Here is a 15,423-nt window from a genome sequence, read left to right as displayed (position 1 = left end):
AGCCAAGGTTCCCTACCCCTGGTTTAGAGTTTGCAGTAGTCATAGACTAACTAGGAAACCTGTTTGACGTGAGATTATTGCAGAACCAGCAAATGTGTTTTGCATCTTTTTACTTCTCTTTCAGACAGTCAGACAGCCGACAGTGCACGGACCCCCCCCCCCCCCCTTACTTCCTAGCATACCAGTATTGTAACACTGGTCATATGGGCTGTTTGCTATTAATATTTGTTATGCAATGATGCTGAAGGCTTTTGCTCATGTTACAGATGATGTCATGTGACCTATACAGATTTCTCCCCCCCCTTCTTATATATTTATGAATGCTGCAGCTGATATTTTCAGATATCTATCTATCTATCTATCTCTGCCATTTTGCATGACTATATGATATCTCAGCATCCACTGCTCTGGTCTGCACTTTCTTCATGAACAATCTCAGCTTTCCTCTACAATATACTCCTCCTTTTTAATTTCCTCCCAAGTGAATGACCTGTGTGCAGCCTGTACCGTGTTACGTTGGTTTTTTGCATTGACCAATAAGGGAGGAAACTGGAGAACATTTATCAGCGCTCACATATTATTTCACTGTGGTTTCAGCTATGAGTAATGACCTCTGCCTTCCGGCAGATCGCTCTGTCATTGCTCATCCTGAGCTTCCCTGTGCACAAATACAATTCTGTCCATGCACCTATGTTGGCCGAAGCCGTCCCTCACGGCGAATGCGGACACCAGTCTGTGGTGTATGGGGCCCCTGTGATTCAAGGGGTTATCCAGCACTACAAAAACATGGCTACTTCTCTGGCTGCGTCTTTCCTCTCCCCCTCATTGAGAACACCGGAACGTTGGACCGTGCCGAACATGCCTGTGTATGTGGAGGACAGGCAGGCAACATAACTGCTGGCCGTACAAGCATTTGGCTGTAATTTATTAAAGGTGAATAGGAGCCTTAAGACTCGCATGTAACAGACAGTGATATATCCAATAAGGCCAGCTTGACACATCGTTTTTTTGGTTCTCCTCATGCACCAGAATATGTCCGGAACATGCATGGATTGTGTGCACCATTGGTTTTAATAATTTTAGCCATGCCATGTGCACATTACTATATACTTTCGGTAGGAATACCCCTTTAAATCCCATTGCTTACTTAGCAGGGCGCCCCCTCGGTCTGACGCTTCCTCCCCCACAGGCTGTGTCTGGTATTGCAGCTCAGTTCCATTTACTTGAATATTAAAATACCAGACAGCATGCACAGACAAGGGCGGACTCTTTCTAATCTTGGAATACTCCGTTAAATTGTTACTATCCTAGCCAAAAAGTTTGGATATTTTTTTTAACTGGCTGTAACACTTCGTGAGAGGAACCATATGTCCTTATGTCGATGTACGGTACAGTCCGGTCAGTCGTGTCATGGCACAGAAGCTGACGCTGCAGACTCCTCCATTGATGCTTTTTTTAGTAGCCTGCAGTGCATCCCCAGCGAATTCCCCTAGTGCAGACATACTCCGCATACTGAACGGTTTAGGGTAAGCCTATAGGATTCTTCAAGGTCACCAGCACAGGAATGCCATAACAGCTTGACCCATCTTCACCCCTGCTACCTAAAATATCAACTCCTTTAGTTCAGTGTATCCTTTCCTACACTACTTGGGTGGCAGCCATGCCCAGTGCTGGTTGAGTAGTGCCCCCTGGTCAGCCTGGTGTTACCAGGGTCCTAGTGCTCTCGGCTCCTCAGAAAATCGTTCTTCTCTGGCTCCTTTCGTGCACTGAATGTGATCGCTCGTCCCCTGCCATAGACACAGTCCCAGGGAGCGTTCTCATTTTACAGAGGGCAGATTATTTTTGGTAACCTACTTCACGGCTCCAGCTGGATGATGGCGGAGAGCGAGAGGAGCTTCTAGTGTTGTAATAGCCTCACACTGGGGTTTGATGTAGGATCCAGGAGTAGAGCAGGATTTAAGCTCTTATGATCAAAGCTTCATTGTATGATCTTGTGGAGTGTTGGGTAAATCTTTTAGGGTGAATATGAAGACGTTGTGATAGGGAAAACTACTAAAGTATTTGTGACTCCTCCCCCTGCTGACAACTTTAAAGGGGGTGTTCAGTGTTCACAATTATTATTTATTTTTTTTTTTTTTATGCTTGGAAAATAAGTGATACTCACCTACCCCCTATTCCAGTGCCTTTTTAGTCTTCCACTATTTACAGCTTCTTCCTGCTTCTAAGATGTCTCTGCGGGACCTTCCCGCACAGTATGTTATTGGCCGCAGCCACTACTTGGCTCAGAAGTAGGAACAAGTGGTAAAGAGGTGGGTGACCAGGGCAGGTGAGTATCTCTTATACTACTGCCTTTAGCCCTCTCCACACTGGAGTCAGGATGAATGTTGGGCAAACAAATGTTTATACCTCAGCAGGATTAGGAAAAGGCAGCTTTTTTCCTGAAACCGATCCACACCTGTCCATTATAGTTTCTGGTACCAGCAATAACCTATACAGCCTGTGGACAGAGCAAAGCAGTTATGTGTTTTTTTTTGTTTTTTTTTTAATCCTGTGATAAATTTGTGCCCACGGGAGGGATAAGTAGCTGATTATAGGGGTCCAACCACTGGGGACTTCCATTAATCAGGGGGCCTCCATTCTCCTGAAGTGAATAAAGCGACTGCCAGTATATGGGATTTGGGAATTTCCAAACATTGGCATGTGCCGAGTTATGTACAATTTGTGTGTGTGTGTGTGTGTGTGTGTGTGTGTATATATCTCTATGCCTATATGTGTGTGTTTGTGTGTGTATGTATATATTTTAGATATCGTACTTATCGTTAAAAGCACTGACTTAGTATCTACTCAACATTTGCCACCTCCTCCTCATGGTTTCCAATATCCGAGGTATTTATCCATTTGTTATTGATTTAAAGGAGGTGCCTTTAGCTTTTAGATGTTGTATTTTTTTCTAGCCAAGGTATCCAGATTGGTGCTTTGTTCTGCTTTGGGTATTAATCCTCTCTTCTCTCTCTATTTAGAGCCTTTTTAGATTCCAATGTCCAAATTTCTGAGGACCTTGTTCAGAAGTATTGCAATGTGGCCCTATCGCACATTAACTGCACAATCAAGGAGCTGAGGCGCCTCTTCCTGGTGGAGGACTTGGTGGACTCTCTGAAGGTAGGTGTCTGACACACATTATATCCTAGTTGGACACACTGGAACTCAGTGTACCCTATCACTTTGAGTCTGGGTGTTCAGACTGATCACTGTCTTTTGTCATGTCTTCCATCTGTCGCACATCTTTCCTTGTAATAAGGGATGCGTGGCTGATGGCTAATCAAAGGAAAGGGCTGCATCATTAATTAAGGCCTGCTTCAAATCTTTGGTAGGTAATCTGTCAGATAATCTTTCTGTGTAAATGGACTCTAAAGAATCTAAACAATCGGATCCCTTCTGATCAAAACCTTTCACGTTTGTGACAGGTAACAGGTGACCGTGCCTATGTAAAGTGTTGGGGATTGTGTCATCCTAACAATAAGGGCATGTTCAGACTGCAAATTGTTTCATCTGGTAAATCCGAGAAATTTATTTGGATATTTTATGTGAAATGACAATCTCTAAATTTTATTTATTTATTTATTTATTTTTTTGCCAACATGGATTTTCAAGTCCGTATAGGAAATATCCCCATTACAGTGCAGAATCCTCCTTGAAAACAATGAGATGTAGTTTTAGAATCTGAATTTAAGTGAGATCTTCAGTCTGAACATAACCTAATAAGTAAATGTGTAACATGCCAGCATTCATACATGGCTGAGAATTGCTCTATCTGACAATGTATTGGTTAAAATGTGCTGCATAGCAGAGCTGAGCCAATATGTCACCACCACTGACTGTACCGAGAACGTTGTGTTATCTAAATTCCTGATTTAAACATTAAGGGACGATTGCCTGTGACAATAGTGACTGGAGCAGCGGTGACATGGATGGCCGTCTGCCTTGGTCTGTAACTTGAGGACACGTTGGCATGTGGGCAGTCTCCAGACTGCGGAGCCTATTCCTAGCAGCTCCTATGTAACCCTATGCAGCGGTGGCCTGTGCAGTCCCGGGATGGGACTCTGTCAAGCATGTTCAATCATGTTCTCAAGTTTAACTTAAAGGTCACTAAACTTTTTGGCTCCTCAGCAGTGAGTGTCTTAGGGCTGCCGCATTGTGGCCTTTGTCCCAGTAAATCTCTTATCATTGTGTAAGCAGTTAGGCTCAGTCTTTATTACTTACTAGATGATGTCCTGCTATTTATTTCTTCCCATTGCACAATGCTAACCATTTCCTAATCTTCAGTTTGCAGTGCTGATGTGGGTATTCACCTATATTGGTGCCTTGTTCAATGGATTGACCTTACTGATCCTGGGTGAGTGTTTCATGTTTTAGAGATGACAATTAACTCATCACGTGATGCCATACAGGTTTACTGGACAGAATTTAGGGCACCATTACCATTGCTCTCCTGTAAAATATTCATTTGACACAACGCTCAGAAAGTTGAGATCGTTCAGGGTTTACATGCTAAGACCCATCCAATTGTTATATAGAGTTATAGCTATAGCCAGGTGAAGAGCTCAGCTGTGTGCTTCACTTCCAGCATAGACCTAGATTAGAACCAGTCGGACAGAGCACCACGCTTCACCCCCAGAGAGCGAGCGCGCGAGAGATAGAGAGATCTATATCTCCAGGGGTGAAGTGTGACACTTGGTCTGACTGATTGCAGGTGACTAATTGCAATATAAATCTATGGTGCTGACTGAGCAGCAGACAGGGCAGTGAAGCACACAGCTGAGCTCTTCACCTGGTTAAATCTAATAATTGAAGCGCAGTCTTAAAGGGGTTATCCAGGGCTACAAAAACATGGCCACTTTTTCCCCCTTTTTTGTCTCCAGGTCAGGTGTGGTATGCAATTAAGCTCCATTTTTACTACAATGGATCTGCGTTTGTAACCCCACCCAATCTGGAGACAAGAGAGGGGGAAAAGTGGCCATGTTCTTGTAGTGCTGGATAACCCCTTTAACCCCTTGCCTCTAAAGCCTGTTTTGGCCTTAATGACCAGGCTCATTTTTCAAAATCTGACCTGTCTCACTTTATGCGCTTATAGCTCAGTGATGCTGTAACGTATGCTAGCGATTCTGAGATTGTTTTTTCGTCACATATGGCACTTTATATTAGTAGCAAAATTTGGTCACTACTTTGTGTATTTTTTGTGAAAAACATCAAAATATCATGAAAAATTTGAAAATTTTGCATTTTATGAACTTCTGAAATTCTCTGCTTCTAAAAAAGCAAGTCATAGCACATAAATTAGTTGCTAAATCACATTACCAATATGTCCTCTTTATTCTGGCATAATTTTGGAAACATATTTTACTTTTTTAGGGTGTTACTGGGCTTAGAAATTTATTAGCAAATTATCACATTTTGTGAAAATTTCCAAAACTGATTTTTTTTAGGGACCAGTTCTTTTTTTAAATGGATTTAGAAGGCTTGTATACTGGAAACCCCCATAAGTGACCCCATTTTGGAAACTAGACACCTTAAAGAATTAATCTAGGGGTATAATGAGCATTTTAACCCTACAGGGGCTGGAGGAAAGTATTCACAATTAGGCCGTAAAAAAATTGAAAATTTAAATTTTCAAATAATATAAACGTTTAGATTAAAGTTTCTCATTTTCAAAAGGAACATGAGAAAAAAAGCATGCCAAAATTTGTAACGCAGGTTTTCCTGAATACAACGGTACCCCATATGTGGGCGTAAACCACTGTATGGGCACACAGCAGGGCTCAGAAGGAAGGGAGCGACAATTGGCTTTTTTAATGCAGATTTTGCTGAAGAAGTTTCTGAGCGCCAGGTGCGTTTGCAGAGCCCCTGTAGTGTCCGCAGAATAGAATCCCCCCAAAAGTCACCCCATTTTCGAAACTACACCCCTCAAAGAATTCATCTTTGGGTAGGATGAGCACTTTGACCCCACAGGTATTAGAGGAAAGTATTCAGAATTAGACAGTAAAAATGAAAAACACGAAATTTTCCAATAATATGTTTGTTTAGTTTGAAATTTCTCAATTTCACGAGGAACAAGAGAAAAAAAGTACCCCAAAATTTGTAACGCAGGTTCTCCTGAATACAACGGTACCCCATATGTGGGCGTAAACCACTGTATGGCCACACAGCCGGGCTCAGAAGGGAAGGAGCGCCTATTAGCTTTTTCAATGCAGATTTTTCTGAAGAAGTTTCTGAGCGCCAGGTGCGTTTGCAGCTCCCCTGTAGTGTCCGCAGACGAGAAACCCCCCATAAGTCACCCCATTTTGGAAAGTACACCCCTCAAGGAATTCATCTTTGGGTGTGGTGACCATTTTGACCCCACAGGTATTAGAGGAAAGTATTCAAAATAAGACAGTAAAATTGAAAAACTAGAATTTTTCCAATAATATGTTCGTTTAGTTGGAAATTTCTCAATTTCACGAGGAACAGGGGAGAAGCTGCATGCCAAAATCTGTAACGCAGGTTCTCCTGAGTAGAATGGTACCCCATATGTGGGCATAAACCACTGTATGGGCACCCAGCTGGGCTCAGAAGGGAAGGAGCGCCAATTAGCATTTTCAGTGCAGATTTTTCCGAAGAAGTTTCTGAGCGCCAGGTGCGTTTGCAGCGCCCCTGTAGTGTCAGCAGAATAGATCCCCCCCAAAAGTCACCCCATTTAGGAAAGTACACCCCTCAAAGAATTCATCTTGGGGTGTGGTGACCATTTTGACCCCACAGGTATTAGAGGAAAGTATTTAAAAGTAGAGAGTAAAAAAGAAAAACTCAAATTTTTCCAATAATATGTTTGTTTAGTTTGAAATTTCTCAATTTCACGAGGAACAGGAGAGAAAATGTACCCAAAAATTTATAACGCAGGTTCTCGTGAGTAGAACGGTACCCCATATGTGGGTATAAACCACTCCATGGGCACACAGCAGGGATCAGAAGGAAGGGAGCGCCAATTAGCATTTTCAGTGCAGATTTTGCTGAAGAAGTTTCTGAGCGCCAGGTGCATTTTTTAGTGCACCTGTAGTGCCAGCGTATTAAAATCTCGCCATAAGTCATCCCATTTTGGAAAGTAAACCCCTCAAAGAATTCATCTTGGGGTGTGGTGACCATTTTGACCCCACAGGTATTAGAGGAAAGTATTCAAAAGTAGACAGTAAAAATGAAAAACTCGAATTTTTCCAGTAATATGTTCCTTTAGTTGGAAATTTCTAAATTTCACGAGGAACAGGAAAGAAAACGTACCCCAAAATCTGTAACGCAGGTTCTCCTGAGTAGAACAGTACCCATATGTGGGCATAAACCACTGTATGGGCACACAGCCGGGCTCAGAAGGGAAGGAGCGCCAATTTGCTGGAGCAAAACTGCAGCTAGAAACAGTTATTAGAATAGCGCAGTTACTAAAATACAATAAAAAAATTAGATTACAGGTAATCTGGAGGTGGTTACGGGTAATCTGGAGGTGGTTACGGGTAATCTGGAGGTGGTTATGGGTAATCTGCGGTGGTTACAGACAATCTGGGGTGGTTACAGGTAACCTGCTGTGGTTACGGCCAACGTGGGTTGGTTACGGATAAACTGAAGTGCTTATATGTAATTTGGGTTGGTTACGGCAATCTGGAGGGGGTCTTTGGCAATTTGGGGTGGTTAGAGGCAACGTGCGGCCGTCAGTGGCAACATGCGGCCGTCAGTGGCAACGTGCGGCCGTCAGTGGCAACGTGCGGTGGTTACGTGTAATCTGGCGTGATTACGGGCAACCTGGGGCGATTAGGGGCAACGTGCAGTGGTTACGGGTAATCTGGTGTGATTACAGGCAACCTGGGGCGGTTAGGGGCAATGTGCGGTGGTTACGTGCAATCTGGCGTGATTACGGGCAATGTGCGGTGGTTACGGGCAATGTGCGGTGGTTACCGGCAACGTGCAGTGGTTACGGGCAACGTGCGGTGGTTAAGTGTAATCTGGCGTGATTATGGGCAACCTGGGGTGGTTACGGGTAATCTGTTGTGATTACATGCAACCTGGGGTGGTTAGAGGCAACGTGTGGTTGTTACGGGCAATCTGGCATGATTACGGGCAACGTGCGGTGGTTACGGGCAATGTGTGGTGGTTACGTGCAATCTGGCGTGATTTCGGCCAACCTGGGGCGGTTATGGGCAACGTGCGGTGGTTACGGGCAACGTGCGGTGGTTACGGGCAATGTGCGGTTGTTACGGGCAATGTGCGGTGGTTAAGTGTAATCTGGCGTGATTACGGGCAACCTGGGGTGGTTACGGGTAATCTGTTGTGATTACATGCAACCTGGAGTGGTTAGGGGCAACGTGCGGTGGTTAGGGGCAACGTGTGGTTGTTACGGGCAATCTGGCATGATTACAGGCAACGTGCGGTGGTTACGGGCAACGTGCGGTGGTTACGGGCAACGTGCGGTGGTTACGGGCAACGTGCGGTGGTTACGGGCAACGTGCGGTGGTTACGGGCAATGTGTGGTGGTTCCGTGCAATCTGGCGTGATTTCGGCCAACCTGGGGCGGTTATGGGCAACGTGCGGTGGTTACGGGTAATCTGGGGGGGTTAGGGGTAATTTGGGAGTAAACTGCAATTATTACTATAATAAAAAGTGTGTGTGTTTTTTTTTTGTGTGTTTGTCACTTTTTGTACTTTACATATTCATTTTCACTATATTACTATGATTACTGTGATATTTTCTATCACAGTAATCATAGTTTAGTGACAGAGACCAAATTGGTCTCTGTCACTTTAAATTTTCAGAGCTGGATGCTTCTGGCGCACATGCGCACATCAGAAGCAGCCAGGACACCGAAGAGGAAGGAGCTCCAGGATCAGGTAACGTATAATGGGAAGGGCGGGTGACTGGGGGACGGGGGTGACTGGGGGGGTGGGGGGCGACTTGGGGGGGGGGCACGGTGACACTTTTTATCCCCTGTCACCAATGATTTATGGTGACAGGGGATAAAAAGTGCCGGCAGCACTGGGAACAGGCGATCGGCGGTATATAGTATATACCGCCGATCGCCTGTTCCGGGACCCCACAGGGGGGTCCCCGATCACTGCCCCATGCTCTCCGCTACCTCCGGTGGCGGAGAGCATGGGGCTTTGATCATTCTTTCATTTCCATCCCTGCGAATAAACATCGTTTATTCGCAGGGATGGGGGCGGCCATCTTGGATCTGATGGCCGCCCGGGGAGGGAGCGGGTTAGTGATCGGGGCACTAGGGGGGCTGATCTGGGGTCTGATTATTACATTTTCATCTCCCCCCACCGTGGATTCACGGTGGGGGGAGATGAAAGCTGTCGGCGGCGCCGGTACCGGAGATTGCCGGTATAATGTTGATATCGGCGATCTCCGGTACCGGCGGCAGTGGAAGGGGGGCCAGGGGACACTGTGACAGTGGCGGCGGGAGGAGGCAACGTCTTGCAGCCTCCTCCCGCCGCCCGATCGGCGGCAAACACCACATCTCCCCCATAGACGCTGCGGTCGCATCGACCGCGGCGTTTATGGGGTTAACTGCCCGGGGGGAGCGCGGCTCCCCTCCGGGCAGAGGCAGCAGGGGGATGTGGTGTGATCCTGCCTCCTCCCGCTGCCCGATCTCACTTACGGGCTGCGGGGGGAGGCAGGAACAACATGACGTTTGGGGAACGTCATGTTGCATTAAGTACCTACTTTACATGACGTTCCCCAAACGTCATTTTGCGGCAAGGGGTTAAAGTCTGTATACTTATGTCAGCTGAACCTGCTGCTAGTCAGCCATCAGTATAAAGTGTAAAGGGGTCTCCCGAGATCTCAGCTCTTATACCCTGAATGATCCCAACTTTTGCAATGTGTCAAAAGTCCATGGATTTCCCTGGGCGTGTGAAGCCCTGCATAAAGGCCCCTGGACCCTTGCCAGAAGACATTTTATCCCGAGTTCCAATGTCGTTATGGCCCCGGGGGTGGGGGAGTTTACAGGGTTGGGAATGCCCGGATGATGGATTGCCCCAGGAGAGGAGCCTTGCCCTCCCTCCCCTGCTGGCTGGCAAATTAAAAAAATTGCTGTATTTCTCCTTTAAATGACAGTAACGCTGTAACCCTCTGGTGATCCTTGTTTAGCTTGGTAAGATTAGAATAACACACTGGGTTCAGAGATACACCCCACCCCCATTATTACAACTGATTACAATTAACTGATGTCTATTTGGTCATGATCTTATGCAGATCATTTCGACCTCTTCCACTAAATGAAGTATCCGCTGTATACTCTGTCCTGTATATTAAGCTGATTATAGCATCTGCCTTTATTGTGTCTGCGTCCTTGTGAACAGACAGGAGTGGCAGCAGGAGACATTGATCCCGTCTGAGGTTACGTTTATCAGCCGGATCACGCAGGTTACTCACTGAACGCTCTATAGGTCATTTGCTTGTGGTAGAAAATCAGGGGAAAAAAACTAATTTGCTTTCTTCTTTGTTTTTTCAGCACTGATTTCTTTGTTCAGTATTCCAGTTATTTATGAAAGACATCAGGTAAGCGGATGCTGTGCCTTCTAGTATATTCATTCAGAAGAACCCGCTGTACTGTTGTGAAATAACACAACCTATGTTCTTTCCTCACAGACTCAGATTGATCACTACCTATCACTCGTAAACAAGAATGTTAAAAATATATCAGACTTGTAAGTATCTTCTTACACCCAATCTCAAGGAACAAGAATGTAGGAAAAAGTAGTATTTAATGTTGTATGCAGAAAATAGCTGATATCCTGATACAGTCAAGATCTTGGCTATGTACCTCGTCTAACTAATTCAGGTTTATAAGTGGTCACGTTGGATAGAACTTGCTGCATGGTTGGATGATCAGACAACAGCGATCTTTGGGTTGGCCGGGCATTCGTGTGTTGTGAATGAGGAGAGGACAGGTAGGCCGCTGTCAGGCTCTTTTGGTTATGCAAAAAAGGAGCCCATGGAGCCTTAGGGCCCTATTCCACCGGACGATTATCGTTCGCATAATCGTTAACGATCTCAAACTACCGCTATTGCGAAATACCTGAAAACGTTCACTCATTTCCATGGAACGATAATCTTTACTTATGATCGTATTTGCGATCGTTTTTTCTTCACTATTGCGTTCGTATCTACTGCGAACGACGTCTTATTCAATGCGGACGATTTGCGAACGTTTTGTGAATGAGCAACGATAAAAATAGGTCCAGGTCTTATAAAGCGATCGATTTCTCGTTCGGTCGTTAATCGTTAACTGCATTTTAATCGAACTATTATTGTTTAGATTCGAACGATTTAACGATAATCTGAACGATCATCGTCCGGTGGAATAGGGCCCTTATTTAAGAGTCTCGAAACACAGGACTAGCCAGATATCCCTCCGGGAAGGACCCAGCCAAGGGGTGGCTCCTTGGCTGTGTGCTTCCTGGAGGGATAGCTGGTTTAGTCCTGTGTTTCAAGTCTCTTAAATGAGCTCTTTTTTGCATGTTCATGTTTCTCAGGGAGCAATGCACCTATGATTTCACTGCATTGAGTGCTTTGACTAGCAGCTGGCAGTGTTATCTTTGGCTGGTCTCCCTGAGATCAGTGATCTGTTACTATTAAGGCTCTTGGTGGCAGCTTGTCTTCTCGATGACAGAAAGATTGGGTAGGTAAGAGTCAGGAGGCCACCAAACACATTTGTGTCTTCCAAGCTCATTGGATTTGGATAATCTAATGTGTTTGTGGCTATTATTTCTGTATCCTATTCTGTCAGTCATTCAGCCTGATACTTATGTCTAACACCTGCTAATTTCCCATATTCTTCTTTTTCTACAGGATCCTTTCTAAAATCCCCGGTCTGAAACGCAAAGCCGATTAACTTCTACTAAATAAATCAATTTTGCCGCAGATACCAATAGGAGCCTCGGAATTTGAGCGCTGTGTATTTGGATGACACTGGGTGGGTCAGGGAAGACCAGCCTTGACATTGCAGTGCAATTTCCCAGATCTCTACATTTTTGGTTTTGTCCGTTTTTTTTTTTTCTTTTTTCTCTTTTTTTTTTTTTTTTGCAACGCAGTGTTTAAGGAAGAAACAATTGTTTTACTGCCATGTGTTTCATTCTGAGTATTGTAAGCTGCTATGTAAGGGTTTGAAACTATTTTTCTGTTTCTCCTGTGTGAAGCACCGTCTAATACAGAACTCTATTTGTTTTCTAGCATGCTGTATATTGTGCTTCAGAAGTAGACTTACCGAGCTTTCATGAGCATCATGTTAACAAGTTCTTGCACTGTGTATGAACAGCAAGTCGAGATTTGCTTCAGTGTAGACTGGGCGCCCGATGCATAGCGCTCTGCATTTTAAGCCCTCCCAGCACTGAACCCGCTACAAAGCAAACCCCTTGTGATCATACCTAGAGAAACAACACACGGCTTCATTTCGGTATGATTGTAGCTCTTCAGATCTTGTGATTTTATTGTTTTATCAATTGCCAATATCTATAGTGTTTTCAGAGAGCATAGCTCTGTCAGTCGCTCCCACAGTGCTTTCCATTTTTTTTTTAGAAGGAAAAAAAGACATTCTAACTTGTAGCTCAATAGCACATACACGTAAAGGAAATCCTTCTCCTAGAAACACTAGTATCTGTTTAATGAACAATTAAGTCATGTATACCAGTTTAGGAACGTCCACGTTTTTTTTACTGCTCTGTAGGTGAGGGTTGTTTTTTTTGGCACAAACACATTTACAGTGACTTGAACTTTCTATGGACCGAGTGCTAAACGCTGCAAATTTGTTTGCGGGAAAAAAAAATTACTCTTTGCAAAAAAAAAAAAAAAAACGTGAAGTGTTTCACAGCTACAGGAATGTGCTGAAGCAAGTCTTTGGAATGCATTGTGATACTGTATGTAAAAACAAAAGAAAAAACAAGTATCAATAAAGCTTGTAGACCTTAACTTGTTTAAACTTACTATGGGATTTAGTGTGTTCTTGCTAGTCAGCATTTTTTTTCCATGTGGTTGTGGATATTCTTATCTTTCTGTATATTGTCATCCAGTCATTCCCTCAAATGGGTTGTCTGGTTTTTAAAACACTCTGGTTTGGAGTTTAGAATTAATATGGGGGTCTTCCATTCATAACTGAGGAAACGGTAATGCCCAGGTCTATGTTGGCAAAAGGTGCATTTATGTTTTATTTTTTTTGCACAAACTGATTGGTTTGCACAAAAAGTTTGTGCCTTTTTTGCCAACGTACGCCTGCCATACTTGATAACTGTCCTCAAAAAAGATGGAATGGATCCCTACCAGAATAATCCAAGCCTGAGCAATCACGATTGCCTGATCTTTTTCACTAGAACAGATTATAAAAGCGCTGCATAGCAACTGCCATTAACAGGAGAACCGAAAGAAGATCCAGTGTTACGTGGTAGCGGATGTGTAAATCCCACTGATACGGATACAGATTGTGTGAATAGACACTTGAGATGAACGACATGACAAACCACTGCAGTCAAACAATCTTATATTGTGTTTTTCTCATTCAAAGAAGTACTTTCAAATCTATCCCAACCAGCAATTAGTGACACCCAGGAGTGAGGGGCAAAGGGGCTCTGTTTTCATGTCCTGCGGGGACATTCTAAAGTCCACGTATCCGCCCAGGTAGAGACCTTTGTTCCATCCAGGAGGCCAGTATCCACCATGACCACAAGCTGTATAAATATTACTTTACTGAAAGAGTAGTAGATACAGGGAACAAACTTTCAGCAGATAAGGTAAATCCACAGTAACTAAATTTTAAAACTGCCTGGGATATACACTTATCTATCATAAGATAATAAGAAAGGAAATACAAAAAGGGGCAAACTAGATGGAACCGGCGGTCTTTACCTGCCGACAATCTTCTGTTGATATTAGTGTTTTTTTTTTTCACCCACATTCACCTTGAAAAGTATAGCTGGATTGCTATAAAGTAAGAGTATATGGGCTTAAATGGTCACTGTCCTTTCAAACAACTTCTAAAGCTTCATGTAAAGCTTCAACTTTATGTGGTTCCTAACATATTTGTAAATAACTTTAATTTTCCAAATATTACTTAACCCAGAAAACGAACTCTGACATCTTGGCCACTAGGTGTCCCACTTCACTGCAATACTATCCACTGCTTATAGTCAGGGAGAATGTGTCTCAAGTAACAGTAGGAAAAACTACAGTAACCGGGACTGTGGATTACCATGTGCTCTAAGCAGGAGAGCGAGATTGATACCTAGAGAGACTAGGTTGTGTACCTGCAATCCGTGATCCAGTCTGACTGCCGAAGATGATTCATGTTGTTCCTCAAAGGTAAATCAAGGCTTCATTCTCTAATCAAATCTCTAATAACCAAACATTACACAATAAAAAATGCAACACAGATTTATTCACCACAAAATTGGATTGTTTAAAACTTGCACAAAGAATGATTAAAAAATAATTTTTTATACATTAATATCAATTTACAATATTGTACAGCTCTTAGGAATAAAGCCTCTTTATACATAGAAAGGGGAATTCACTGAACAGCACCCTGGGTGAGATCCAGCGAATGTAACCCCGGCATAATATACCTGTCATGGCTGCTAATGCTATAACTCTGATCAATTGCCTAACACACATTTATACATAGATATCAATCATATCTCCCTCTCTATATCTCTCATCAATCCTATTTTATGAATCTGTAGATACAATCAGTGTGGTTTACATTAAGACATAGGTAAATATGGTGACCAGCATAGATATTTACTGTTCTTTCTACAATCCGCCTATGTAGCTATCTATCCCCAGATGCTCAATCCTGACCATAAGCCTACATACAGAATAGAGGGATCATCAATGCATAGTGATAAGCGAAGTTACCGAACATTCTGGTTCATCCGCATTTCACTCACAGGGCTTGGAGAAGTTGGATGCAGTCCTATGGAGTCCTGGAAAATATGGATCCATGATTTTATGACAGCCCTATGGCTGCATCCAACTTCTCCAGGCCCATGCTGAGCGTTCGGATGAGACCTGAATGTTTGGTAAGTTCGCTCACCACTAGTGGAGACAATTGTGCCATGGGCTGAACTGTTCTATGTTAGACCCACTGCCATACTACAAGTTATCCAGACTGGTTGTCCAAAATCCTTATGCTCTTCATATTGCAGCACAGGTGAACTATAAAATATCCCTAGTCCCCCATCATATTACAGAGAGAATGCCAGAGCCTGTGCCCTGAATACTGGTGGAAAGATAGAAAGTCACTCTGCCTTCCCTAGCCTATGTATGACTGTAGGTGCCCTCAATCCTATCACAGGGAACCTGTCACTAACATAGCTAGAAATGATCGCCTTCAAAACAAAAGTTAACCCTGGATTG

General features: G+C 43.7%; 1 protein-coding gene across 6 annotated transcripts in view; it reads left to right on the top strand.

The window, feature by feature from the left end:
• The window catches only part of RTN4 (reticulon 4), a 38,643-nt gene extending 25,645 nt beyond the window's left edge, over positions 1 to 12,998 (top strand). For all 6 annotated transcript variants that reach the window (XM_069955145.1, XM_069955146.1, XM_069955147.1 and 3 more), the window contains 5 exons: positions 3,021 to 3,159; positions 4,324 to 4,393; positions 10,529 to 10,575; positions 10,666 to 10,724; positions 11,869 to 12,998. In XM_069955145.1, coding sequence (XP_069811246.1) covers positions 3,021 to 3,159; positions 4,324 to 4,393; positions 10,529 to 10,575; positions 10,666 to 10,724; positions 11,869 to 11,911 — 358 coding nt within the window. In that variant the 3' untranslated portion in view covers positions 11,912 to 12,998. The remainder of the gene's footprint in view (positions 1 to 3,020; positions 3,160 to 4,323; positions 4,394 to 10,528; positions 10,576 to 10,665; positions 10,725 to 11,868) is intronic.
• Positions 12,999 to 15,423: the final 2,425 nt, after the last annotated feature.

Source organism: Dendropsophus ebraccatus, chromosome 15, assembly GCF_027789765.1.
Source record: "Dendropsophus ebraccatus isolate aDenEbr1 chromosome 15, aDenEbr1.pat, whole genome shotgun sequence".
Classification (NCBI taxonomy): Eukaryota; Metazoa; Chordata; class Amphibia; order Anura; family Hylidae; genus Dendropsophus; species Dendropsophus ebraccatus.
The sequence above is the reverse complement of the archived record's forward strand: the minus strand, read 5'-3'. Positions and strand labels throughout refer to the sequence as shown.